The sequence below is a fragment of the Paramacrobiotus metropolitanus genome, unplaced genomic scaffold (genome assembly GCF_019649055.1).
Source record: "Paramacrobiotus metropolitanus isolate TYO unplaced genomic scaffold, Prichtersi_v1.0 Parri_scaffold0000011, whole genome shotgun sequence".
In the NCBI taxonomy this organism is placed as follows: Eukaryota; Metazoa; Tardigrada; class Eutardigrada; order Parachela; family Macrobiotidae; genus Paramacrobiotus; species Paramacrobiotus metropolitanus.
Window position 1 is genome coordinate 960,346 of NW_026570231.1, and position 26,988 is coordinate 987,333.

General features: G+C 42.0%; 3 protein-coding genes across 5 annotated transcripts; 2 read left to right on the forward strand and 1 right to left on the reverse strand.

Annotated features, from left to right (window-relative positions):
* The first annotated feature begins 473 nt into the window (after positions 1-473).
* On the forward strand, positions 474-9,600 carry LOC129583741 (arrestin red cell-like). Of its 2 annotated transcripts, none has more exons than XM_055475685.1 (14): positions 474-1,020; positions 3,971-4,001; positions 4,075-4,135; positions 4,212-4,354; positions 4,922-5,020; positions 5,091-5,150; positions 5,226-5,293; positions 5,668-5,803; positions 6,608-6,692; positions 6,779-6,851; positions 7,044-7,187; positions 8,024-8,110; positions 8,196-8,339; positions 8,919-9,600. In XM_055475685.1, exons 1-14 carry the CDS (start codon positions 974-976, stop codon positions 9,019-9,021), a joined length of 1,281 nt encoding a protein of 426 aa, XP_055331660.1. In that variant the 5' UTR covers positions 474-973; the 3' UTR covers positions 9,022-9,600. The 2 variants fall into 2 exon arrangements, with proteins under 2 accessions (XP_055331660.1, XP_055331661.1); XM_055475686.1 differs by lacking the exon at positions 474-1,020 and adding an exon at positions 3,483-3,889.
* A 691-nt stretch (positions 9,601-10,291) lies between these two features.
* Positions 10,292-23,549, forward strand: LOC129583764 (uncharacterized). Of its 2 annotated transcripts, XM_055475715.1 has the most exons (18): positions 10,292-10,726; positions 10,796-10,852; positions 12,428-12,819; positions 14,262-14,601; positions 14,865-15,280; positions 15,523-15,702; positions 15,757-15,918; positions 15,992-16,136; positions 16,244-16,386; positions 16,455-16,586; positions 16,664-16,738; positions 16,984-18,707; positions 18,831-20,384; positions 20,518-20,983; positions 21,059-21,398; positions 21,631-22,095; positions 22,404-22,843; positions 23,008-23,549. In XM_055475715.1, the coding sequence occupies exons 1-18, from the start codon at positions 10,669-10,671 to the stop codon at positions 23,236-23,238; spliced, it is 7,320 nt and encodes a 2,439-aa protein (XP_055331690.1). In that variant the 5' UTR covers positions 10,292-10,668; the 3' UTR covers positions 23,239-23,549. The 2 variants fall into 2 exon arrangements, with proteins under 2 accessions (XP_055331690.1, XP_055331689.1); XM_055475714.1 differs by lacking the exons at positions 10,292-10,726; positions 10,796-10,852 and adding an exon at positions 11,874-12,245.
* A 283-nt stretch (positions 23,550-23,832) lies between these two features.
* On the reverse strand, positions 23,833-25,074 carry LOC129583723 (uncharacterized). Its single transcript, XM_055475656.1, has one exon. It carries the CDS (start codon positions 25,072-25,074, stop codon positions 23,953-23,955), a length of 1,122 nt encoding a protein of 373 aa, XP_055331631.1. The 3' UTR covers positions 23,833-23,952.
* Between the last annotated feature and the right edge of the window lie 1,914 nt (positions 25,075-26,988).

Here is a 26,988-nt window from a genome sequence, read left to right on the forward strand (position 1 = left end):
TACCAGTAATATGTAGTACGACAGTAATATGTAGTACAGTGTACGAGTACTTGTATTGTAAACAGCAGCTGTACTAAATGTGTGCGATGTGTTGGAGCATAGATCGTTTTAATTTGATCTCTTCTCAGTCTTCTGCCGGCCGACGACGTATTTACTGGATGTAGAGAAACTGGAATCAGTAACAACGTTTGCCTTATACCAGTCTGCAAATGAATTTGAACAAATCGAATAGACCTTTTTTTTTATTTTTTTAATTATTCCACAAGAACTGGCAAAACCGTTTGAGAGGGGAAGGCTGCCGGAAATCGCAGACTCGTATACATATACGCCAAAATGAACTGACAGTTGACACCCTGATGCAATACAACGCAGGCAGGCGACGTCGTCTCCTCGTTTAAACTGCGTGAAACGCCTTCGTAATAAATATGCGTATTATGAATCTATGATAGATCAAACGATATGGAAATGCTGTGCCTACTGCTAGTTCTGTAATGATGTATCAGAATACTTTAATACCTTCTGTCGCTGCATAATGCTGCATTGAAAAAACTTCGAACTTCGAAGCATTGCAGTACTTATTTTCAATTTTGCGAACGCTTGCACAACTGCTACCTACCTAGGTGTTCGCGTTTGACTCTGATATTTGCTCAAAAATCGATTCTTTATGCTCTGGTTAAGATTGATTACGAAGTATGGTTTGTTTTGGTACACTTGCTCCACATGTATTTACTAATATGCATCTTTCTTGCGCTGCAGTATTAGTGTAGTTCCAGTAACACAGTTTTGTGCCTTCTGCACCGTGAGGTGCTTGTACCATTGCGAGTGTGGAGTTTGGAGCAGAAGAAGTGTTATCTGCTAAGTAATTGTTTTAGACTCGATTCGCTTTAGAGTTAGACAGCAGCAGATTATCGCTTACTTTTTGTCGAATTCTTTACTAATTTGCTCCTTACGTGATACGGAATTCTCCTCGAGCATGGCTAACGATGACGATTTCGACGGACGGGACAAAGCAGGAACCAGGTGCGACTCCATTTCAACGTTTTGCACTTTTCCCCTTTAAGTTGGTCAATGGCTGATTGAGCCTGATTAAATGTTTCGTATTCTTTACTTTGAAAATCGCACAGAATTTGATATTTTTCAAGTCGTTGATACCTGGTGATTTCGTTAATAAATTATGTTGGAAATTTCAAGCGTACGTGCGGTGAACAGTGCTAGACTGCTAGTTGACTGTTGAGCCTTGAGTCCTATCCTAATTGGAGTTTCCTGCTCCGTCAAAATTCCAGTTGAAGTGCCTTAATAAATTTTTATCATTTTGATTTTTCGCTTACTACGCTTTCGTTTACGGATCCTACTACAGATTTTGGTACTCATCAAATCGTATTATTAGTAACTTAGTTTTCACTTTTGTGACTTGTCGTCAATTGCGACTTTTTTTGCAGTAGTAATCTGTTGCATTATTTGTGCGTTTTATTTTGTATTGTTATTTATTTATGCGCGGAGCAACAGTATTGCAGCCCTGTTATCTGTTACTGTATTGTATTTAAATTCTGACTGCCGAAACTACGGTAATGATTTACCTAAGTATTTCATCAGGGATGTAAGTTGTAACTTGTATTATGAGAATCATCTTAATATGGCGTTGTGCACAGTAATATTAACTTCAAAGCTCTTCACAAATATTCAAATCTGACAGACAAGTCAAGGTATGAACGAGGTTTCAGCGGTCGTTTTTAATCGATAGCCTGCGTGAAGTGATACACGAAGCTGTGAACAGTACATTGTACACCTGCTGTACCAATTTCACTTGGAAATCCGAGATTGTGTTTATGGGAGCAGACTTTAATTACTGTACAGAGGTGCATTACAGAGATATCCTTAATCCGTTATAATATTTCGTCGATAATTGTACGACTGTTTCAACACGTACGCATTTATTGAATATATATCTGCAATAAAAATTATGACATTATACAAGTCAAAGTGCTCGTAGTTTCGCTCATCTGATCGTTAATTAATTTGTATTATGTACCATCATTACCATGGATCATTGGTTGGATCATTTTTCGTTTTGTGGATGTGAATCGTTTAATTTTAGTAATTTGCTTTTTCGACTGGGATGCTACATCCAGGCAATACAATACTTAAAATTCTATAGGTGCAATATTGTACAAAGGATATACAGTAGAAGTATACGAAGGATATACAGTGTACTGCAGGCGTGCTATACAGTAAAATTATGACAGGACAGGACGCTGATGTGAGCTTTTGTTTTAGTAAGACTTACGGTTAGTATGTGAAATCACTGGTTTTACGAAGAAAAATAGCAAATTTTATTACATTATGCCGTAACATAATTATAAATATACTACAGCCTGTACAAGTGAGCATACGCTGTAGCGCGCATATTTCGAGAAATGTTCATAATTTTGAAAAAGTGAGATGTTGATATTTTTGTGAAATGAAAATTTTTTGACGTTTTTTTTTCTGCGGAGCAATTTACTTACTAAAATGCGTTAACTATTACTGTTAGAGATTTCGAGTAGCATTTTGCGATCTGTTGCACTTTTGCACAAAAAAAGCGTCGATTTCTACAGTACGTTGTGTATTATAATATTTATAATATAATATAGAAAATACTATAGAATCAGAACTTTTGCAACTTTTGCAATCTGCGAGGATTATTTGACGTTTTCGTATGAAAAGTTTGCAGGTGTTGCGCGTGGTATGTGACATTTGCTGTTAGTAGCGTTAATTACTTACTATAGCTACATTACCCGTATTGCGACGATCCTTCAAAGTTAATTTTTCCGACACTTCACATTTCTGGAACTCTAATTTCGCGTATTTGGTGCCCGTACTTGTATTAATGTTTTGTGGTACTTTATTGATTATTCCTACTCGTAGACAATCGAAATATTCTAAATGTAAAATGTGTTCCTGGTTTTTTCTCTAAATATATTATAGTATTTTTTTCATTACATATATATTATATATAAATGAATATTACAGTAACTTTTGCATTAGCGTTAAAATGTTATTAATTTGCTTGAATTTAAATCCAAAAGAAAATTAGCAGTACTCCTATTAACACTAACTATAGTAGTTAGAAGCTGGCAATCTGCGTTACATAGGTTGCAACTTTAAATTCTTTGTTTTTTAATGTGGCAGTGTTGCTTTGCCCATTGACAATTAATATGAAGGTTGTATGCCGTGGTTTTCTTTTTGAAGTCATTTTAAATAGTACTGTTCTGTTGCTTTTGCTTGATAAATCTCTGGAAATTTTCTCGATCGAGATTTTTGTTGTGGAGCGATTGCGTAAGCTGTAGACGTATTTTCCTACGCAAAAATGTTGCCGTGACTTGAGATCACTGGCTTCCGGTTGGTGCAATCAGATTGTGGGCGGTTGTTTGTGTGACGGAAAAAATAGTACCTGTATACAGTTTAATAGAAACTCATTCCCTGTGCACACGTTGTACTTAAATGCTCTTTTTTCTCCAGATCACTCTTGTTACTGTATTTAAGCGCCATTGGGCAACACTCTTTGAAAGTAAAGTATATAACGCTGCAAACGGTACCGGTTTTGCAATTTAACATCGTTATTTTATCGTTGTTACATACTGTGTAGCCAAAGCCGCCATCTGGGTAGACTATCTGCTTCCCATTTACGAACGTTTTGATCGCATTTCCCTCGAATTTCGGTTGCAATTTCTGTTCTTGGACTTCATTTACAGTGTACCATTCACAATTTGAATCCACTTAAAGTGGATGCTTAACGCAAGATGCGCAAAAAATGTGAAGTTTCTTTTTCTGTTGAGAAATCAGTTTCTTGATTTGGACTTTAAAAAAGTGAAATGCCTTGCGCTTCCAAAATGGCCTTGTCGTCGTTGCAGTATGTTGTAGTTTGTGTCATTCTGTGGAACGATGGCAGATACCAGTCAGTAAGCAGTAATATAAATAATTTTATTTTCAGGGTTTTCAAAAAAAGTAGCCCAAATGGAAAGGTAAGTGGACGGCAGCATGCGACTGTCACTGATTTTCCTGACGTGTTGCCCAACGGTATCCGTACGACTACAGATTACGGTGTATCTGGGAAAACGGGATTTCGTGGATCATCTGTCGCATGCGGATCCAGTCGGTTGGTGTTGTTGTTAGTTGACCAAGCGGTGCTGCCACACAGCACGTTCCGTTGATGCTTCATTACCGTGTTGCAGATGGTGTTATTCTCGTCGATCCTGAATACATTCAAAATCAGAAAGTGTTTGCCCACGTATTGGCGGCATTTCGTTACGGCCGAGAAGACCTGGACGTGCTAGGACTAACCTTTCGCAAAGATCTCTACTTGGCATCCGCTCAAGTAAGTTTACATTACGCTGTGCACCAGATAAACGTGCGTTTTGTGTGGTTTTTGAATTGAATTACTTTAGTGCATCTCCCGACAATAACGCACTGTGTTTGTGTATGTGTTCATGATGCCATACGAAAATACGGTTGTTTTGACAGCTTCCGGTCTATTTGGTGGCATGCTGACATGCTGCTGCGCACCAGCATGCCTTGATAAGGACTGGCTAATATGATTTGTTAAAAGTTTCAAAATTCTTTGTAATTACATTCTTGTTTGGTGCGAAGTGTGCAGTTTGCTGCATAGAGAAGATTGGTCTTACGCATTTGTATTGTTGCTTTTTGTCGCTTCGTTTGCTTTTTCTTAGAACAGCTGTAATCACATGCAATATAGTTAGGGGCATTTTTGATATTTTTGCACATTTAGACATTTGGCGGCGTGAAATTAGCATGGTCATTTCTTAGCTGGCTGATCACTCGCTTGTCTGCTTTTCGCTATTTATAGCGGCTTATAAAAATGGGTTTTACATTTTTTCGTGCAGCTGTAGCCGAATTTGTCCTGCAGCAGTTTTTATTGTTGTAGATATTCCCTCCGGATCCGTCAGAAAAGCGGCCCTTGTCGAGACTTCAAGAACGCTTAATAAAAAAGTTAGGCGAAAATGCCTATCCTTTTCATTTTGAAGTAAGTAGCTGTCGTGTCGACACTGATTTAAGCAAAAATTGGTTCTTGTTGTTAGAAACATGTTTTTCAGCTTCCGTCGCAATCGCCGGCAAGTGTGACATTACAACCGGCTCCGGGAGATACCGGAAAGGTTGGTAATAAACTATGGTGGTTACATAAACAGCCAGTTTTGATGAAAAGTTGACGTATTGTTTCTCTTGTTTAGCCTTGTGGAATCGACTATGAACTTAAAGCATACATTGCGCCTTCGTTGGATGATAAGCCGCACAAACGGTAATGAACATTTGTTAGAACATTCAAAATATGAATACAATGTGTACAAAAAACAGTATTGAGAAAATTAGATTGAGAATTGTATAAGAAATGCAGTTGGTTAAGGGCAGTGTGAGCCCTTGTCGGTCTTGGGAAAAAGAATGGAATCAGGCTAATCTTAATAATCTGTGTTTAATGTTTTTGTAATGCGTGCTTCGGCAGCAGTAGCGGCATCCTCATCAAGAGCCATCAGCTAATTGGCGGGGCCGCATCGTTTAGTGTGTGTTTTTTTTCGACAGGATATCGTCAAGTAATTTACTTAAGCGTGATAGCTGTTTAGAAAAGCGATTTAATCGATTATCAATCGGTGCATAATGGCTCGAGTGCTGATATAGGGATACCGTCCGACTGGCTATCCGGAAGTTATATTATGCACCGGAAGTTAGCCGTGAACAGCCTACCATTGAGATCAGCAAGGATTTTGTTATGAGTCCCGCAAAGCTGCATCTGGAAGTTACACTAGACAAAGAGGTACGGAACAGTGGGCACTGGATATGCTGAAATATTTGTGTTTACTAGTGAAATTAAATCAACTGACTAAATTAAACGTGAAAGTTTATGTATGAAATTATCATCGATATTTCCGGTTCACGCGGTTTTTTTCCTGCACGAAGCCAGAAAGTCGGTTTTTCGATCTGGGTGCACTGTTTTACCATCTTGAGAATACGAAATTTAGCGAGGCCAACTTTTTTCTGACAAAAGTATTTGCCTAAGTATTCAGTTGCGTTGTTTCGTGCACATGTTTGCTCTGTAAACAAGGCACGTGTAATTGAATTCTTAAAGCTCCAAATCGACTATTGTGGCCGTTTGAGCTTATTGTACAGCTTTTGAGCTGTTGGAAAAACGTTATTTCGTGCAGAAACATTGAAAGTTATTAATTTCTCCCCCGAGCGCACGATTAAGTAAACACATTTCTTGTTTGTACTTTAAGTGTACAGCGTTTTTCCATTCAGTTCGTGGTCTGATTGCTGGATGTGGTCAAAGATCAGGACATTTTAATTTGTAGTACAAGTTTAGTTAATTTAGATTAGGTAAATTACTTTTTTGTGCAAGATTAAAATGTATGAGAATTACTTTTTAATCTGACGTAAATATTGCATTTCTGTGTTTTGGCATATTTAATCAAAAAAATTTAACGACAGAAAAGACAAATATTTACTTTTCCGGAAAAATTTTCCATTTTAAACATTAATTTTTATTGTGCAGTTTTTACTGCTTGATGCTCGGTTATTTAGTGTTGACGGCTTATGTGTGATTTATTCTTATGATTTGCAGATGTATTATCATGGAGAATCGATCGCTGTGAATGTGCAAATTACCAATAACAGTAGCAAATCTGTCAAACGAATTAAAGTCGGGGGTATGTGATGATGCGAGTTGGATTAGCTTGGTTTCTTTCGGCCTTCTGTGGCCGTCCTATATGTCATAATGAGTTTACAATTGCAGTCATTCAAGTTGCCGACATCTGCCTCTTCTCAACGGCCAAGTACAAATGCACAGTGGCGGAAATCGAAAGCGAGTGCGTAGTACTTTAGTATAGTAGTTTATCTATAACTGCGTAATGCTGGGCGGTAATGTGAGGATATATAAATATGCATTCCTTTGCTTCGGGCGCATTTTTCCACGGAATTCCATTATGTAACTGATACGATTGTTTTGGGCTTACGTGACCGGTGATGAATTAGATTGTAAGGAACTGATGTCAATGCAGGGAAGGATTCCCGGTTGGACCTGGCTTCACGTTATCCAAAGTGTATTATCTGACACCGCTGCTGGCTAATAATAAGGATAAACGGGGCCTGGCTCTGGACGGCAAGTTAAAGCATGAAGATACGAATCTCGCGTCTTCCACAGTGTAAGTTTTTGTTGGGAATCTGCATCTTGGATTTGGGCATCTTTGTTTGCTTAATCGAAAATAAGTGGTTTAGCGGTGAACCTTTTTCTGGGATTCCATTTTAATCTCATAATTAAACAAACTTTCCATCCAGTATACTAAAAGAGAAAATAGGGCGGTAATATTGATGAAGGAGAGTGACAGCATCATGGATGCCGGGTTTTTCTGTCAAGAATAAGTGTGAGGAAAAGTCAAACCAAATGCGACGTGAACGCTAGGGCTCATTTAATTCGATTAAAGGTTTTTTGGCATCATTAAAATTTCATTGATCACCCATATCAAGCTAAGTGTGCGTGCATGATTTGAATTAAATTGATTACGCTCCAGCTGGAAATATGGGTAATTTCGAGAGTTATTTTGCTGGGGACAGTTGTAAAACAATTGTGTGGTATTACTTTTAGAATAAGGTTTCGTAAACACTGCTACTTATAATATGTGGCAATTTGAATTACTTGTTCGAAATTTTTCGAAAGGGAGAAATTATCTTTAAGCGATGAATTCGGTATGGATATAAGTATGGCATTGGCTTTGAATACACTAATACTTCTCTACAAATACGGGAGCAGCACTTATATTTGTTGTTTGAATTTATGCTTGAATCTAGATTGTCATAAGTACGTTCTTCTACATTTATGACATGTGTGCACCATCGGCACTGCATGGAAATCCAAAACTTGTTTTATGGACTACGCCGTTTTCGCATGTAGTTACAAATGTGTTCTGTGTAACCAGGTTCTTCTAAAATTATGATTTCAGCACATTTGTTGCGGTATGATCCATTTTTATTATGTTTTTAGTTTGGGCGATACAATCCAGAAGGAGAATCTGGGAATTATCGTGCAGTATCGTGTCAAGGTTAAACTGATATTGGGCGGATTCAGTGGGTAGGCAGAAGTGCACATGGTCTAGTGTGGGCAGACTCCTGCATATGTTTTCTTGTATTAATCGGTATGATTCCTGGCACCCTAGGGATTTGGTAGCCGAGTTGCCATTCACGCTTACGCATCCCAAGCCCAAGGATTCCCCGCCGCCATCCCGACCCCTGACGGCCAAGGTGTCGGACAGCGCGCAGGATATCATTGTGGATGCTAATTTAATCCAGCTTGATACCAAGTAGGTTTCTGAGCATGCTGTTCCCCAGATTGTCTTTGATTCCTGGCGCGGGAATGAGTTAGCATGGGTGGCGGATAGGGATTAATATTGTGCGGTCATGTTCATACGTTCTTCGCTTCCGTGGAAGGGAAACCGGCTGCTTTTTGAGCTGGTGCATTTGTGCGGCTTCTGCGATCGTGTTGTAAATAGGCTTGCGCTAGTGGCCAGCGGGAAATATCTGCGGTTTTTTCGTTGCCTTATTGGTGTTTGGGCGTAGTTCTTTTTGCCTGTTATTGCCAAAGGCTACACGAATCGTATAGAACACATATTTATTTGCTTTTGGATTTTAATTTCCAAAGATTTGGAAAGCAGAGTGCATTTTTTATAATTAGCAGACGGGCGTGGACCTATATAGCTTAGTGTTGGCTGAGGAGAGAGCCGTTTTTAAATGCTTCTGGAATTCTGGATCAAATGCTGGCAGTGTACTTGGTTAAATGACACGTATAGAAGAATGGATGTTAGTTTATTAATACGAGTAAAATCCAGGAATTTGTTGATGTAATAATGAGTGATTCTTAAAAAAAATGCTTTGTGCTTTAGTGAGGACAAAAGAGTGTACGCGGATCAGGATGATGATATCATATTTGAAGATTTTGCTCGCCTCCGCTTAAAAGGCATTGAAGGGGAGGATGCTGATGCTTGAACAGAAGTGAACGGATTGTTGTGTTTTGATGATTTTATCTTAATGACGAAAGAAGTGATCCGCCAATATTGGGAAGTTCAACCAATCAAACCATGTCCGCTTTTAATGCCTAATAAGCTTCGCAGATGCCTGTCCGATTTTCACAACGCTCAGATTACGAATGTGCGAGCGACGCATAAGCCGAGCAGCGCACCAACGTCATTTCGGCGCTCCCGTGATTGTTGTGGATAAATGTAGAATCTCTACGTTCATAATGTGCACGTGCATAGTGGTCCACAGTGTTAGCAATGGTCGGCTGTCCTTTTGTACAAATTTGACATAGAAATTCCTGTCATGTAGGGATAGGCTATAAGAACGCTTATGTTTTATCTTTTATTTTCGTTTTAACTGTGAATGTCCGATAGCTGACAAAGTGATTTGATGGCTCACTTGGTCGCACTTAACGAGATTTTTTATTTTATCTTTTAACTTGTGGTGTTTTGCATTCACTGGGTGTATTGTTTTACTGTATTATTCATGTTGGCCTTATCATTACTCAGTGTTTAATATTATTTGTATAAATAAACTTCAAACCGGTGATCGTCTTAGTCCTTCGTTGCTGTTGACAGCCTGCTGGAGATTTTGCAGGATAACAAACTGCTGTTGGAAACGGAATTAATTGTTTTGTTATCATCACACGATCTTACGGTGCAATGATAAGCTAATTTTAGTTTTTATGTTAAGCTGAAATTTTGAATTTAGATTTTGGACGTCGTATTTTGGAACATCACATTTAAGAAATCCATCCTTATTAATAATAACAATTGAGCTGCTGTTTTATTTTGAGGTCAAGATGGCCACTTGTTTAGCGTACGAAACCTTTATTTTTGCTGGTCAAAGCAAAGTATTTATTTCGTTCAACTTTCTTGATTATTATTTCCGTGAGAATCCCCATGAAACGGAGACAAACTTGGCAACGTTTGGATTTTTGATATGATCAAAGTTACACAAAAACAGTCCTTGGATTAATCTGATAAATTTATATACTTGTATATGCTTTCGCATTCAGTTACTAGTATTAGTATAACATCGTCAAACTTAGCAACGTATATAGCCATGTATTGTACGCAGGCAGTACGTACTATACAAATATATAACCTGCCATATAATTTAATGATTTTTTTAAGAATGCCAAATTAAAAGTGGCAATCTTATAAGTAAGTCGTCATAGAGGCAGCAGATGACCACTGAGAAACTCAACGATGATGTCGCTACGTATCGGTATATAGTAAAATTGTGAGTCCAATCAGTAAACGGGGCCGGACGTTAAAAAGAGTCTGGTCAGCCGTCGTACGGTGCAATTTCTATGGCATAAGCTCTTGCACTTTGTATTTCCGGTTTGCTGTTAAATGCGCTGCAGCGGGCTGCCGAATCAAACAGACCGATCGACAGTTAAACGTTTTGTTATCACCAAATAATCTTACGGTTTTCGGAATTACACCCGAAGAAGAACAAGTTACGAAAACGAGAACTTTTGTCCAGCTATCGATTAAACCCCATGTAAGGAGTTGCTAATAAACTCTTCGTGTGATATTGACTCGATTTTTAAAACACTTTTTACCGGTTTGTGCTTTTTGGAACCGGTGTTTTCTGCGCAAGCCGGTCACAATGACCGTGCCGGGAGGTTTGTTTATTGTTCTTACGTGCGGAATACTTACTGTCTCAGGTAAATGACGTTCTTAATGAATTTAGTAAAATTGTTACAATGCTTTAATCAATTTCAAATATTCTTCAGGGCTTTCCGACCAAATCCCCCCAATATGCGCAAAAAAATCGTGTACAGAGGAAAATGGTATGTCTGGGAGTATTGTTAATATCGTAAAAACTTTAAATATTACTCCAAACTTGTACAGTATTTAGTTTGCTCGACATGTGTTATACTAAGATATTTGTAAGTGAATACTTGCTGTTCCATTCTGCATCTTTGGAAAAATGATACTGTTTTTTCAACGATTTAACTACCGTAGGTATCACTATTGTGAATATACGAGGGCTACTCGGAAAGTAATGATAATCAGTATCAGTTAGTAATCATAAAATTATGCACTAATTTTTTAAAAACTGTAGCATTCATAACTAGATCATAGGGCAATGGCCGTGGCCATACCGCCTAAGGTTGGCGGTTTGCAAGACTCTGAACATGGCTGGGTAGCGCTGATTTTTCACTGATCACTGAAAACGTTGCCTTAATTACTGGCCAGTTTTCATGATATTATTTTGAAAAATTGATTTGCAGAGAGAAGTGTAGAATTTTTTCATGCTGCATTGCCTGTTCTGTTGCCTTAATAAGGACCATTCTTTGCTGATGTTGCCAGCTGGTTCCAGCGAACTCGCACCGAGAAATCCGTTTTGACAACGGTGCTCAAATTTTGGAATGTTTTTTGCGTTTTCACTTTCGAAAAGTCCTCATAGTCGAAACCCTGATCGGGAAGTATTCATTTCCGACCCCGAAGCAATAGCAGAGGGTCTAAGCATTATGGAAGGAAAGGTGTCGAGGGTGTGCTGCAGCTTCTTACTGATAAAGCAGAAGAAAATGGTTTTTGACACGGTATCACCCGTGTGGTGCAATATCGCGAAAATCCACAGATAAGCACTCCGTCATTGCTTTATTTTTTTTCTCGGCCTGGAGTAAAAGTATCGTTCCACATTATTTTCTTAGGTTACCTTAGTCCTTTATCTGTTCGAAATATTTCCTGGCTTGAAAAAATTGTTGCGTGGCAAAAAGTTTGAAAATGATGAAGAACTGGAAGAAAATATCAGTACACCGATCTCTAAGATACCGCCTAATTTCTTTTCGAAAGCGTTTGATGAGTGGCTGTTTAGCTGTTTACGTTGTATAGAGATTAAGGGACATTGTTTTGAGAAAATACGAGGAAAGCGCTGATGCAATAAAAAATCGTGCGATAGTTATCATTACTTTCCGAGTGACCCTCGTAGATATTGTCCATATACAGTATACGCGCGTTACTTCAGTGACATTGGTACCATACTTACACAGCGCGTATTACCATACGCGCTGTGTGTCAGTATGGTATTGTTCATTATCAAAAGTGTGGAAAGTTTCGTTTATCAAAACATTGACTGCGGTCATCGGATCCATCGATGCGCGTTTCTAAACTGTCTTTGTTTTCGCCACCCTAAAATTACGCGATTTTCACCAACAACGGAAACTGCAAACCCCAGAAGTACATAAAATCTCGGTTCCATGTAACCCTGTAATAACAGAATTAAGCGCATTTGTAATACCGAGTGTGGAGCTTATAGTTCTGGAGATTATAATTATGAAATTATGAAGCTTATAGTTATGGCTAATAATCCGTAATTTTGTGACCAGCCAAACAGATTCTGGTGATAATTATTTTTCTAGGCGTCTTCGCTTACGAAACGGGGAAGACATATCGCTACCTATATCAGACTAATGTCAGCTCGGATGGAGTCCGATCCGGCGAAGAAGCATTACATGGAGTGGATTTGATTGCTGATTTAAGCGTCATGAGTCCATGCAATTACAAACTAACCACAACACTGCGCAGTGTCAAGGACAACGGAGTGATACCAACCGAATCCGTTGTCCAAAATCTCAGAAATGTTCTGGAAGCCAATGATCTGTACTTCGGCTTCTATAACGGACAGATTGGCGAAGTTTGTTCCGCGGACTCTGAATATGCCACAGCACTCAGCATTAAAAAGGGTATCTTATCCACGCTGCAGATATCCGCAACACAAGATGCCGGATTCAGTAGCGGCACTTTTGTGGAGGTAAGGTTGTTTTTTTTCAAATTTGCAAGTAATTAGCTATTTCGTTAATTTGCTCAAAGTAGGATTAAATAAATATATCCTTGTCGTTTAAATATTGCAGAAAATTTCCCCAATGTTTCTCTCGACACATATAATTAACGGTCATTTAGCCCGGTCATTTAATTATAGGTGACTGCTATGCGCCCCGACAAACCGGGCGCATAGAATTTAGCTATGCGCCCCGCGGTGTCTGGGCGCAGAGAATTTTGCAAACCAAAAGGATACCCAAGAAACCTAAGAATACCTAAGAAAACCAAAAATACCTAAGAAACCTGAAAAACCTAAGAATACCTAAGAAACCTAAGAATATTCTAAGAATATCTAAGAAAACCTAAAATACCTAAAAAACCTAAGAAACCTAAGAATACCTAAAAAAATCTGAGAGCCTAAGAAACCAAAGAAACCTAAGAAAACCTAAGGAACCTAAGAAATCTAAGAAAACGGCCGAAATCTACCAAAGCCGAAATGAGCGGTGGCCGAAGTGAGCCTCGGCCGAAATGAACGTTGGCCGAAGTGATCATGTGTGGCCGAAATGTAACGCGGCCGAAGTGATCGGACGCGTTTTGCTTTGCGCCCCGAATTTCCGGGCGCAGAAATATCGGCGATTTTCTAATTTTCTGACGCTTTTTACTTTATGTATTTAGCCACTTAATTTTCCTGTCGTGTTGTAGAATACGCTATATTGTTTGATGATGTCATATACCAGAATGCATTTAGACTTTAGGCAACAGGCGCTTTCCAAAAAATCTGGAGAGGCAGTGGGAAAGTTGCTAACTTTATAGATAAGTACGCATGAAAAAAGGACAGCCTATGCCTCAATCTGTAAATTTATTAGCGATTACTATGGCCTTGTGCCCGTTGTGCGTAGTAATCCAGTAGACTTCCGTGTCGTCCTGGCCTATAGATGGCCTATAGCCGTTGTTACGCACATGACGGAAAAACCAGTGTTGCTTATTTGTTTACTGTAAAACCATAGAAAATAAAAGTGGCTTTTACTTTCTATGGTAAAACTACTGAAAATCAGGATCTGCTAGATTGATTCTGTGATGTTTTGGAAATTTTTTCAATAAACCAGCCGATAAAAAGGCGATTAACTAAACGAAAACGTACTTATCTATTAAGTGTCCTCAGATTTTGCAGTCCCCTCTCAACTCCTTCTCTCCTTCAACCTTAGTGGTTAATCGAACAAAAAGAAATTAGGAAAACAATTAACTGCTAGAGAAACATGAAAATTTTGCTATTTTTCTGTGCCCAAGCATTCGGGGCGCATAGCTAAATTCTATGCGCCCGGTTTGTCGGGGCGCACAGCCATTTCGTTAATTATAATATAAACCAAATGGTACTTTAAAGTTTAAACCGCAATACGGAAAAATAATCCTAAGAATTTTTTATAATTGGTACAGGTTGATCTAGCCGGGGAATGTCCCACGGTTTATACCATATCAAACAGCAGCGACGGGCACTATGTAATACAAAAAACGCGCGATACATCGCTATGTTCGCAATCTTTACCCCGGACACATCTAACGGCATATTTTGGTTCCGACTTGAAAACCCCTCCGCTGACTGTCTCGCGGCCCAACTGCGAACATGTGGTCCGGAATGGTATTGTGCACTCCACGTTGTGTGTGGAAAGTCATGCTCTGCGACCATTCCGCGGATATGCCGCCTCTTTCAGCATGCGTGTTACCCAAAAGCTGACCTTTCAGGGAACGGTCACTAATCCTCAACCGAAGGAGCAAGGTCGTTTTCGATTTAACTTAATTGTTGTGCATCAATCCATAAGGTTATAATTCAAACTTTCTTGCATGTTACATTTAACGTTAACCGTTACTGGAAAATTTTGTTGAATTTCTGCCGAATATGGTTAAATTTTCTGACTGGTATTTATACCGATAAATTAAAACAATATTTTGACCAGGATCATTCGAAAATATCTCGTTACACTTTTGTAAGTTACAAGACAGCGACACATACGGCATGAAAAATTTGGTTCTCTTTTCCAGGTGAATTAGTGGAAGGCGAACTGCGATTTTCACTTTTGGATACCTCGGCACTTCCAAAGCAGGCTGTTCCGCAGTTGTTAGACAGCCTGTGCAATTCCGTTAGTGACGACATTCGACCCGACACACCAACGGCTTTCACCGATGTGGTCCAAGCACTCCGCATGGAGAAGAACTGTTCCAATCTGATGGAAATCTATCGGTCGGTGGTTTCCGGTTCGGTTTGCTCCCGCTTGGCGCCGAATCAGCGGCAGCGTCTACTTTTTGATGCCATCCCGGCAGCCGGCACATCGTGTGCTGTTGAACTGATGGCGAATATTTTACGGGAGAAGGATTACGATGTTGACGATAAGGACACGTGGTTTGCCTCGTTGTCGTACATTAAACGACCAGAGAAAGAAATGCTGGATACGTTGCAGGTAAGGCTGTATAAAATCCTTCTTATTTTGTAAACCTTGGTGCGTCAACTTACCGCAGAATCGCAGATGCATGCGTAATGAAAAAGGTTTTCACTCGAAAGGTATTTTTTGAAATATATATTCAGTTATGTTGTTTTACTTGTTAATTAGTCTTATCTTTAATAAACCCATCGGTTGTATTATGGAAGCAGAAACATGCAACTACTGCTGCGGTAATATAATCACCAAGAGCTTTGCTTTAGCCATTGTTACGAGATGCTAAACTCCCTCGTTCCGGATATCTTGGTATTTCCGCCCTTCTCCAGAACTACTGCCGATATCACAGCGGATGCGATAGAAAACTGATTGAATCAGTGGAGAATGACATATCTCGACGTATTGATAAAACCTGCAACACTGTGGCGGAAACTGAACAGGACGAGGTACAATAATGCGAATCTTGTTATAAAGACTAGGTATAACACTTTGGATTTCAGCAAGTGGCTCGCTTGTTGGCGTTGGGAAACCTGAACGTTAGCCGCAATACACTGGACACCCTTACTCGAATTGTGCGATGTGGGAAAAAGCCTTCATCAGTCCGTGTCGCGGCGCTGCAGGCCTTGCGCAACCGAAACTGTAATCGAAATTCCCAAATAGAAGTACGTGTCTCCAGATATAACGCGTATGACAATGTGGGAATGAAGCATTTGGTAATGCCGGCTGCATGTACAGACTGAACTAAGTCGCATATCATCGGACGTAACCGAAGATGTGGAAGTCAGGATAGCGAGTGTACAGCGGTTAATGGAGTGTCCAACTGAATCCGTTATCAAAGCCATTACAGGACTGTATGAAGACAGCACTGTTAATAAGCAAAGTATTAAAAGTGCCTTTGGGTTTCGGAAGAAAACGCCGTTTTCTTTCGAACGCTGTATCTATCGTTTAATTTAATTCAGCTGATGTGTATTTCATTTGAATTTATAGTCAAGAGCTACATCTACTCTTATATTAGCGACATCCAGTCGTCTACGGAGCCTTCTCAGCAAAAGTTCCGTCAGCTCTTAACAGGCACTGAGCTGAATCCACCGGAAGCATCAAACTGGCTACAGTCATCTAAGCACTTTCAGGTAGACGCGTTGTTATGTTCCCTTGCACCTTGCACGGACACTTCTCGTATTTTTGTTTATTTTTCCAGAAAGCCTTCGTTAGTGCACACATCAACGGCAGCATTGATGGCAGTATTGTATTTGCCGATTCTTATCTGCCACGAGCAGCTGATCTGGGTGTCAACATTGAACTTTTCGGGAGAAAATTAGATGTGTTTAGGGTGAGTAGTTCACGTTTACAAGCCAACTAATCCTTTTGAATAAATACCACTAAAACTTAACGAAAACATGTTGTCAGATCGGTGGCCGACAAGAAGGACTGGAAACCGGCATCGCATCGCTTTTGGCTGGGCGGGGACCGAACGATAACAAAGTAAGCCGGCAAATGCTACAACAAAGCTCAACTTAATTTGCCGGTAGAAGACTAGAAGTACAGTAGTTAATTTTTTGGTACATCTGTTTTTCTTTAACTAAATAATTATGAGATAGTATAGCTGTTTTTATGCTTTCTCTGAATTTATGGTTGTGTACAAGATTGATTGTTTTGTGATTGTTTGATGGTTTATTCCAAGTGAGTATGTGTTTTTTACGACTACTAAATGCGCAGTGTGTCTATAGGTTGATTTTTCTACATATGTCCGCCTATTTGGCAACGACATTGCTCTTCTAACCAGTCGCGATGTGGAAGAAACGATTGGTAATTTGGCCACCTTCGACTTCATCATGGGTCTTACGAAGGAACAATCATTTGGGTTTGCTCGCCACATGATGCTGCTGGACGCTGCCTACACCATCCCCACAGCTTCCGGTCTCCCCGTGAATTTAAAGGTCACAGCCAGTGCCCACGCACAGCTGAAAGGGCGCGGTGCCTTAAACATCGGCGGAGTGTTGAGTACTGAACCGGGAATGAGTATTCGCGGTGACATTCATCCCAGTGCCGCCGTGCAGGTAACAGCCGAGGTCACCATCGCTACAACCGGCATCCCAACCGGTTTTAAGACCGTTTCCACCCTCCACTCCTCCACCAGCTTGAGCGGTTCCGTAAGCTACCTTCGTGGGCAGTATTTCCGAACCAACATCGATCTCCCAAAGAACAAAGTGGAATTCATCAACTTTGAGACGAAGTCGTATGGAATCCAGGGCGATGACCAACGCCTGATTGTGGAGTCGTCGGTGCCTTCGGTGCGCAGCAGTTTATCCGAATGCACCGCCCCACTGACCAGCCGCATGTTAGGCATGGAGCTATGCATGGAGCTGGAGTCTAATGATCCGAAGAATACGTCGATCCCGCGCAACGGTCTCATGCCAGCCAATTTCCGTGCATTCCTTCGCAAAACCGATAAAACCATGAGAGGGTATAAATTCGTCATGGAATATCCGCAACCTAGAGGCGGCGAAGGGCCGGTATATGGGTTTAATGTTCTCTTCGACACTCCGGGCAGTAAGATTAACCGACAATTCCAGTTAGGATACACGTTCCATTCGTTAAGCGGCATTCTCTCGGGAGCGGCAGTGTCACCGTGGAAGAAATTCGTTTTAGAGGGACAGTACCGGCCGACACCTATTGGGTTGAATGTGACGGTGGTGGAAGACGACACCCGTCGGCATACACTCGCTTTTGAACTGGCAACACGGATGATGGATGATTATGCCAGTGTTAATTACCAGTCACCAGCTGTTGTGCCGGTTATGAATTACAAACCGTCACTACGCCTGAAATCACCTACCATCGGAAGTGTGGATGTTTCCGGTGACGTTAATATGAAAATGGATTACTCCGCGGTGGTTGTAGATTTGAGCTTTACATCCGGAGTAGTTCGAGCAAGAACGAGAGGGAATTACGAAGGAGGTCAGGGGCATAACGTTACAGCTACGGTTTCCTATCAGTTCGGACCGGGCACGCCTTATCAGGAATTTGCGCTTGTCCATCAGTTCAAACCGCTCCCGATGAAGAGTGGGTTGTGGCGAGTGGCCGCGGTAACTAGCCTGGAGTCGACACAGTTTCCTGCTCTCAACACAAAAGTGGAAGTGGATGTATTGCGATCGCCGAACGGATGGAAGCAGCTGGAAACTGCAACCATAATTCGCCGGCGGAATTTTAATGATGATAACGGCAAAATCACGGTGCTGGCAGCGTACCATATGACACAGAATAGCTCGTCAAATAAATTGACAGTCAATGCCGGCATTAGCGGAGTGCTGATCCCAGAAAACAGAATACAGTATGTTCAGCAGTGGGATAGTGGATTTGGAAAATTCGACGGGGCACTCACTTTGCTGTGTTCGAAAACAACAAATACCGGCAGACTGATGTGGAGCAATGACTGGCGAGTCAATAAAAGGTCAGCCATTTTGCCCATTTAGCATTTGTTTTACCTTTATACCATAAATATTAGTTTATCCTCGAATTGTAAAAGCATCTTTCGAGTAGTAGCGTTTTTCCTGAAGCAGTTAATTAATTTCAGGCTGCAGATGGAATTTTCGTTGGCATCACCAGTGCATTCGCTCACAATTCAGGGCGGTTTAAGTGACGACAGCATTCCCCTTTCTCGGCAGTACCCTTTCCACTTTTCAGCCAAATCCACCATCTTCCGACCAATTGCTATCACTGGCGCTGCCAGCATGACCCCAACCGACGCCGGCATACAGTTGGATATCCAGCGCGACACGCGTTCATTGCTGACCTCAACGCACGTTGTGTCGTGGAATCCGTATAGCGTGACTTCGGATTTCAATTTGCTGAATCACACCGGCCAACTCCGCGTGCAGCTCGTCGGCCTGTTGAACTGGGCTCTTGCGGCCAGTTACCATCGGGGTGACGAAGCATGGAAAACGGAAATCAGCTTCCGGCCCACCGAATCAAACATCACTAACGCGATGGGAATTACGGCAACCGCAATAGTTGAACGGTTAAGCGCTGGCGCTAACCGCATTCGGTATGGCGGAGAGGCCGGGTATTTCCCGTATCCCAGGGCGCCTTTGAAATTTTTTGTGTTTATGCGTGGATATGCCGGAGAAAAGTCCGGAGAAGTCTTCTATCAACATCTGACTCAATTAACTCGAAATTTCCAACACACTTCAGACTTAAAGGTCACAACCGATTTTTTCTCTGAGATTCCGAAAAAGACCATATTCTACGTGGATGTGCAACATGGCACACATGCGACCGCTGCCACCCTTATGGCAGAATACACTAATCTCCGACTGAATCGCATTGAACTGGTTATGCATCATAACATAACTGCTGCCAACACCCATACGAACACTGTACGTTTGATTAACACCCGCAACGATCAGGCAACAACATCGCTGTTTTCTAAATGGACAGTGCGTTATGCTGCGGACCTACCACGAATACTACAAGTGACGACAGAAGGATTTATTAACGGGACTCTAATCCGTATCGGTCGATCGGCCGATACGATCGCTGTGCAGTCGCAGTTTGACTTCGACGGTGTCACTCGCCAGATCACCGGAAAACTCCGGTCCACCTGGAACACACGCAACCCCACCCAGCAAATTGATGTTCACTATCATGGAAATTACTCCTACGGCGACGTGGAATTATCGTCGAATTTATCCATTACGACACCGTTTGACCGCTTCCGGCAGGCGCAGCTGCATGGCATCGTACTGCGGGATCGCGATGGCACGCGCAGTATGCTGGCCAATGTGATGGTCAATGATGTGTCCGTGATTAGAGTGGAAGGAAAAGCTTACACTCCGTCCAACGATGTGATGGCACGGTATCCCGAACTGAAGTCGGTGTTAAAGCTGAAGTCCGTGGCGACACATGCGGCCAATTTCACCATCAAGTTTCCGTCCAGTGGTATGGGCGATATCGAGTGGATGGTGAAAAGGTCAGTCGATAGGGTGGACAACGCACTGGAGTACAGTGTAGATGTTGGGAAGGTTTTGGACATTGAGAACCCCATGGGATGGACGTATCGGAAGGCGCCAAAGAATATCGATTTGGAATTGCGATTTTTGGAGAGATCGTTGTATGGAAGACTGTTCAGGTAATCGGCCACCTTCGCTCTCTCTCTCTCTCTCTGATGCCTTTTGAGCGCGTCGGCTTTATTGTGATGGAAAGCATTCACAGTACGTTAGTTGTACACAATTGTATCTGCATTTTTTGCATTTTTATTTCAGAGGTGGTCCTGAAAAGCAAGGTTTCGAAATTCTTTGGGATGCTAGTCGTGACCTTAGCAAGAAATTTGGCATTATCCGTGAGACATCGTGGCCGGAGCGTTTTCACGAGACTGTATCATTTGAACACCCGCTCTTCCCTTATCCCCATCGAAAATCCATCGGTCTCAAGACGATTAAACAGCCTCAAAACTGGGAGCTGATGTTCCTTGTTGATGACCAAGTGATCATGAACGTGATGCCAGTCTTGGATTTAAAAAATCGTTCTGTGACGGCTAAAGTATTCCTGCCGCAAGATCAGCCCGCTCCGTACACAGTGTTGGCCACAATGCTGGACGATAATCATGTTAACGTCAGCTTCGTGGATCCTGAAACAAAGGCATTACTGTTGTATCGCATGGCTCTGGAAAATCATCAAATTTTAGTGCAAGAAGCTGGTTGGAACCGGACATTCACCAACAGAGTTAAGGTAACCTCGTCTGCACAAGAGCGTATTTTATTTGCATATATACTTGTTGATTAATACGTATTTTTCATATTTCAGGGTTTGGTGTCTCTTAAAGTAATGGAAGTATGGGATACATTGCGTTCTTTATATCAGTATTCCAAAACGGAGTTGAAAGATGTCGGAAAGACTTTTACCGATAATAAAGCGTACATCCCGGTGCTAAACGCTCTGTCATCGCTAGCTTCATCTGCGGGAAATATGCTGGAACGACAACGCCGCAATTATGGATTCCCACCATCTCAGTGCTCCGGTAGCCAAGCGGACAGTGGCCAACAACCACCGCAACAAGGTTGTGGTGGGGGATCCAGCGCCCCGTCGGCATGCGGTAGCAGCTCGTCAGCATCGCAGGGATGCAGCAGTTCTAGCGCTTTTGCAGGTCAGGTCATTACTTACAAGCAGTTATACGTAATAAGTAGTAAACGCGTTAAGTGTTCACATTTTATGCTACTTACACATTTTTATGTTACAATTATTACAGTAATTCTTTTCGTCAGTTTTAGTACGTATGTGCTACGCTGTATTAACAAACTATTGATTTTTAACGTTTACTTCTACCCCAGTTGGGTTGTCAAATTTTTTTCTCGTGTTGTTCATACGGACACTTTCAGACTCTTTTGCTTCCTTTGCCAACCAAGTAAACAGCCAGTTCCAGCAGATGATGCAGGACATGATGAGTAAACTACAGCAGCAGAGCTCGCGGGGTCACCAGTCATTCAGCAGCTCCGTTAACGTGGTCAGCGGCGGATGTGGCGCTCCGGCCCAACCCCAGTGCGCACCGGCACCAGTAGCCTCGCCTTCGGTCCAACGTATCCAGATAACCATTCCTTCATCCGGCGCCTCACCATCCCAGTCACAACAACAGTCGTATCGCCAACAATCGTTCTCTGGATATGCCGCATCGGGCTCGGCTTCCTACTCCAGTGGCTACGGTTCACCTTCCCCTCCGTCATACTCTCCTTCGTACGGATCCCAACCGCAGCCGCAGGCTCAAGCGTCCCAGCAAGTCCCCAGTTATGCTCAGCCTCCTCAAGGTGCCCAGATGCACGCCTCCCAGAAGTCACAGTATGGTTCAGGTACGGTAATACCACGCTTTACACAGAGCTCATTATTTTCTTTAAACTTCGCTTGAAAACATTCATATATTGGCAGTCTTTGGCTTAAAGCATGCTGCATAATAACAGCGAAAAAAGCAAAAATTAAAGAAACATCCCAAAATTAGTCAGAAATTTTTAAAATGAATAAAATCTTGGTGACAACTTAGCATGCGGCGACCTGTAAGCTTGGGTAATATTTTTACTAGTAAATGTGACTTATGATTTGTGTAGTTTGGTGGTTATTTTAACGTTTACAGTTTGTATTTGGTATTTTTTTCACACTTTAGGTTCGACTCACAATCAAGGCGCTTCGTATTCGCACACCATCCCAATGGGCGACACCCGTTTAACAATTCAAATCTATCAACAACCAGCTGCTCCCAGCCCCTCCACATACAGCGGAAGTGGCCAGTATCAAGCTGCGGCGTCCAACAACCAGGAACAATCTCTATCGGGTCAGGCGCAGTATGGCGGACGCGCCGAACCCCGCCTGCAGTACTGTACACCTGGATCATCTGAGAAGGGTGTCTGCTTCCATGGAGGAGCCGATTCATTGGAACCAACTCGCTCCAAACGCTCTCTTCCGACTGCTGATGCTACCATCCAAGATTATGTGCTGTTCTGTGTCGGCACGGTTCAGGACTATGCTGGTGAACTGTGGGGCGTTTTCTTGGCGCAACCAGAGGTGCAATATTTTGCAGACGTTTCCGAGCGCATGTCACGATATGTAAGTGCAGAAAACACAGCGTAACACGGAAAATCCAATTCGTAGTGTTTATTTGTCACCGCATAAGTGTTACTTTAGTTTTGTATCGATGAATAGCGTTTTTCCGGCATTGTCAACAACAGCAGAAACTTATTCATATCTATTTATTTTGAATATTATTGCAGATCACCCCCAGATTAGTCAGTGGAATGCAGAAGGCTACACTGGATGTCAAAAAGCAGCTGATCACATCATTCAGGAACAGGGTCACTGCTCCTCTGGTGAACTGGGACCTTAATGAAGATTTCAGTGTTTTAGGAGTGACGCAAAAGCTGCCTGTTCCCATTAATTCTCTGAAAAAGCCTCTGCCGAAAGTACTGACCAAATTAGGTGTTTTGCCAAGTTGGATTCGATAAGAGAAGTGATAGTATGAAAAATGTTTCTGGTTTGCTTGTACAGCATTTGCATTGGCATTGAATTTCGATGCTTTTAACTTGTTGACCGGTGAAATTGCCCCCATGTTCCGGTGAATATCTACCAAGATATTTCAGATTGTGCAATCTTGTATCGTACTTCGATAGCATTACTGTATTTGAAATTGGATAAGGTATGTTTGCCCGTATGTGCCAAAGGCAGTTCATTTTCGTCTTTAATTTTCGAGGAATTAAAAATTTGCAAATATCGGTTGTCGGTATCTGAGATGACCGTTAATTAAGAACATCCAAAAGTTATCCAAAACGCTGTTCAACCGATTTCTGTATTTTAATGCGATGCAAAGCCGAAAAATCATGCAAAAATATCAATAAGCCGAGGAAACTGCGCTACTTTTGTACAAAAATTCTAGTGCCGTAAGTTCGAAGTGGCTTGTGGCCGGTGGCACCAAAGACGCACAATAGCTTAACAGTGAAGGTTGCGTGTTGTTGATTTTAACAAGAATGCGAGAATTACTTAAGTTCCAAATATTACAACATCTAAACTGAACTTTCTTTTTTAATTTAAGAAAGGCAAAGTCTGTAAAATCACTTGTCAGCTGAAGAGTGATTATATGGATGCGACAATATTAGGGTAACGAACCGGTCGTCTGCACACGTACTGCCACCGGCTTTGTGCTTAAGCTGCGGTCACTCTACTTATGACGGATGAACTTGTGCTGTATGACTCAACCATACAGATGGATTTCTTCTTCGTTCAGCATTGCACCACCCTTTGAATAACGCCAGCAGTACGTCCCTGAGGTCCTTAAAGGTCACGGCAAACAGAATTGGGTCCATCACGGACTGCAGTACGTAGAGCGCCGCTTCAATCTTATAAAACGTGTCGGGCAGTTCGATGGCCGGATTGATTAGTCGAATAGTCCAGTAGACCTGTGACGGTGTCCAGCAGATACAGACACTGGCACTGAGAACCGTCAGTACGAGAAAAGCCCGTGTGGCTTCTCTTGATAACAACAATTTTAAGTTTTTATGACCATGACTCGAAATCGGTCCGTTCCCGCTTGCCGCTTGTAAATTCATCGTACTAGGCATCATGCAGCTAGCTCGACGCTCATTTGTTCTGGATTGACGTTGTACTTGTTTGTAAACAAGAAACGGGTATGCACCGGCAATGAAGACAACCGGCATGTCGTAAATAAGTAGTTGTGCGGTGTTGATCCAGGCCACCTGCGCCTCACCGTTGATACCGCAACCCGTTGACAGAGACTGCCGGAAATAAAGGGCATCCAGTATGACCCCCGGCAAGCAGATGGCGTGCACAAATAGCCATGTCAGCAAAATAAGGAGAAAACCGCTGCGGTGACTGCTGCCGTGTTGGCGTTTATAAGACAGCGGGAACTGCATAGCCCAGATGCGGTTGGCCGTTATTAAAACATGCATGTACATCATGCCGCCCGCCAGAACCCAATTTCCGTACAGATACAGATTGCATGCCGGCATACTCAGCCACCAGCAGGTGTAGAGATTGCCGATGATATCCAGTGGATAGTTCATGACGCACAGCACGATATTGGATGCGAGGAGTGCCATGATATTTAACGTAAACGCCGTCTGGAGATGGTCGTAGTGGAGAAACACAATTAATTCGGCCGTATTGAGGATGATCGCAAGGACGGTGGCGGCAGCTTCGAAAATGACGGACCCAGTCCACGCTGGATCATCTTGAGAGCAGAAAGTCGCATTTGCTGCCGTCCAGTTGGTCGTGGCCGTGTAATTGACGGCAATAAGCACATTCGAATTCGAAGCATTTATTGACATCTTTTACATTTACCTCTATATTTTGACAAAAAGTATGGAAATAAATGTCAGGATCATCAACACTTGAACACGATCTTGAATTGAACACTTGCGGGCAATGCTATGCAGTGTGTCATGCACATCATACAAGTGCATCGTTCATCCCTTGCATCTCTAATTGAAGAATTTCAAAAAAAGATTTGATTAATGCCGTTTTGTCTGCTTCAGTTAAAACGCAAATAATATTGCTACTGCTGAATGCACATTTATACTGGCTTACTAATGCTGACAAGAGTGAGGCCCATTTCGGAGCAGAGTGACCTTTCATATTGACGAAGAATGATATTCTGTGGTGTAAGGGGGAAAGCGAACGGCACAAGTGCTTGCAGTACTAGCGGCAAACAGTCTTCACACCAGGGATGAAATTCGGGTAAAATACGATCATCACGATCAGAGCAGGCGCAAGAGATAAGGTGGATAGATACAAGGTACCATTATAGAGTCGGTGTAACTGAAAGACGTTTCTTGGACAGTCATTTATAACAAGCTTTCGCCTTTCGCCAGTAGGATGTGCACACTATGCACTTCAAACGGCAATGCGCGCAAATGGTTCATCGTAAAGATTTGTACGTTGAAGACCACCTGTCAGGTCGACGGTTTGTTGGCGCTCCTGGGAAGAAAACAACGTATGCCTATAGCGCTAAGGCTGCTTCAACGCATCCACCGGATCGTGCCACGCGGTATGTTTGCGCTTTACTCCAGGCTGGCGACAGTTCCGGATTCTTAATCAAAACTGTGAGCTTACGCGTGACTGCGTCAACCTGTTAATCGCAATCATACTAATTCCCATCGTGAAAGTGGTGCATTATTGACTGTCCGCGTGTCGACAGACACCGAGGTCCAATTGCAATAAGTGACCTTTCAAAGGAAAGCACTTGCGCCCGTATTCACCTTATATTTAATGCAAGTACCCACAATTAAAGCACATCCACAGATTCGTGTATTTAAGCGGCTTCAATAGTCAATACTCTGTGCCTGTTTAATTCCCCCCTGCCGGCGTCGGTGTGCTGTGACCCGCGCCTAACATGTAAACAACATAAAAAGTTAATTTCGAAAAGCCGATTTGAGGGTCGCTTCTAAGGTCTAGCTGTCACATCGATAAAATTTCAAAACATTCCGCAGAGCCCTTTGCCGGAGTTTGGGAAATATTCTGCAGAGTACACTAGGTGATGTAGATTGTAGAGGGCAATTTGCATAAATGACAAATGTCCTCATACTAATGATGCAATTTGTTTTCTTTTATACACTGTTCTGTATGTAGGGTAAGCCAATACGGGTCGATAAACAAAAAAAGATAAAAAATGTACTTTAGCATGAATTTATTGTGAGATAATTCTTCTGCAAAGTGGACGAACAATATTCGTTAACGCTTTTGGGCTCGCTCAATACCAAACGTTGCCTCCTTAGAATGCCGGAACACACGTGATCAGCCTGGGAAATGTCCAAGCAGCGCTCCGAAGGGCGCCGCCTTTCAGTGCGTCGAGAACGTTAACACAAATTCCTTTCAGTTTTGTCCTCGATTTTGCTAAATTAACGCAATGTAACAAACAGCGCTGCGAGTAGGGTAGAGAACTACGCACAGAAGCGTACAGTGCATTTAGAAACAAAAGATCACTTAATGTTCATGATCAGCGCACTGGTTTTACGCATTTCCCAGTTCCCTACCGGTCGTGGGTTATGGACTTTACATCTCTACACTCTGTACTTCATTATTAATGTTTGCGTTGTTGCATCCAAATTTACTTACGGTCCACAGGCATCACCAAGACCTGCATGATTTATATTTATCAACAACAAAATTACTGGACAGCGACACGGCAAGTTTTTGATATGGAAGAAAGGCCTGGTTACGAGCGACCCGAAGCTGTTTTGCAT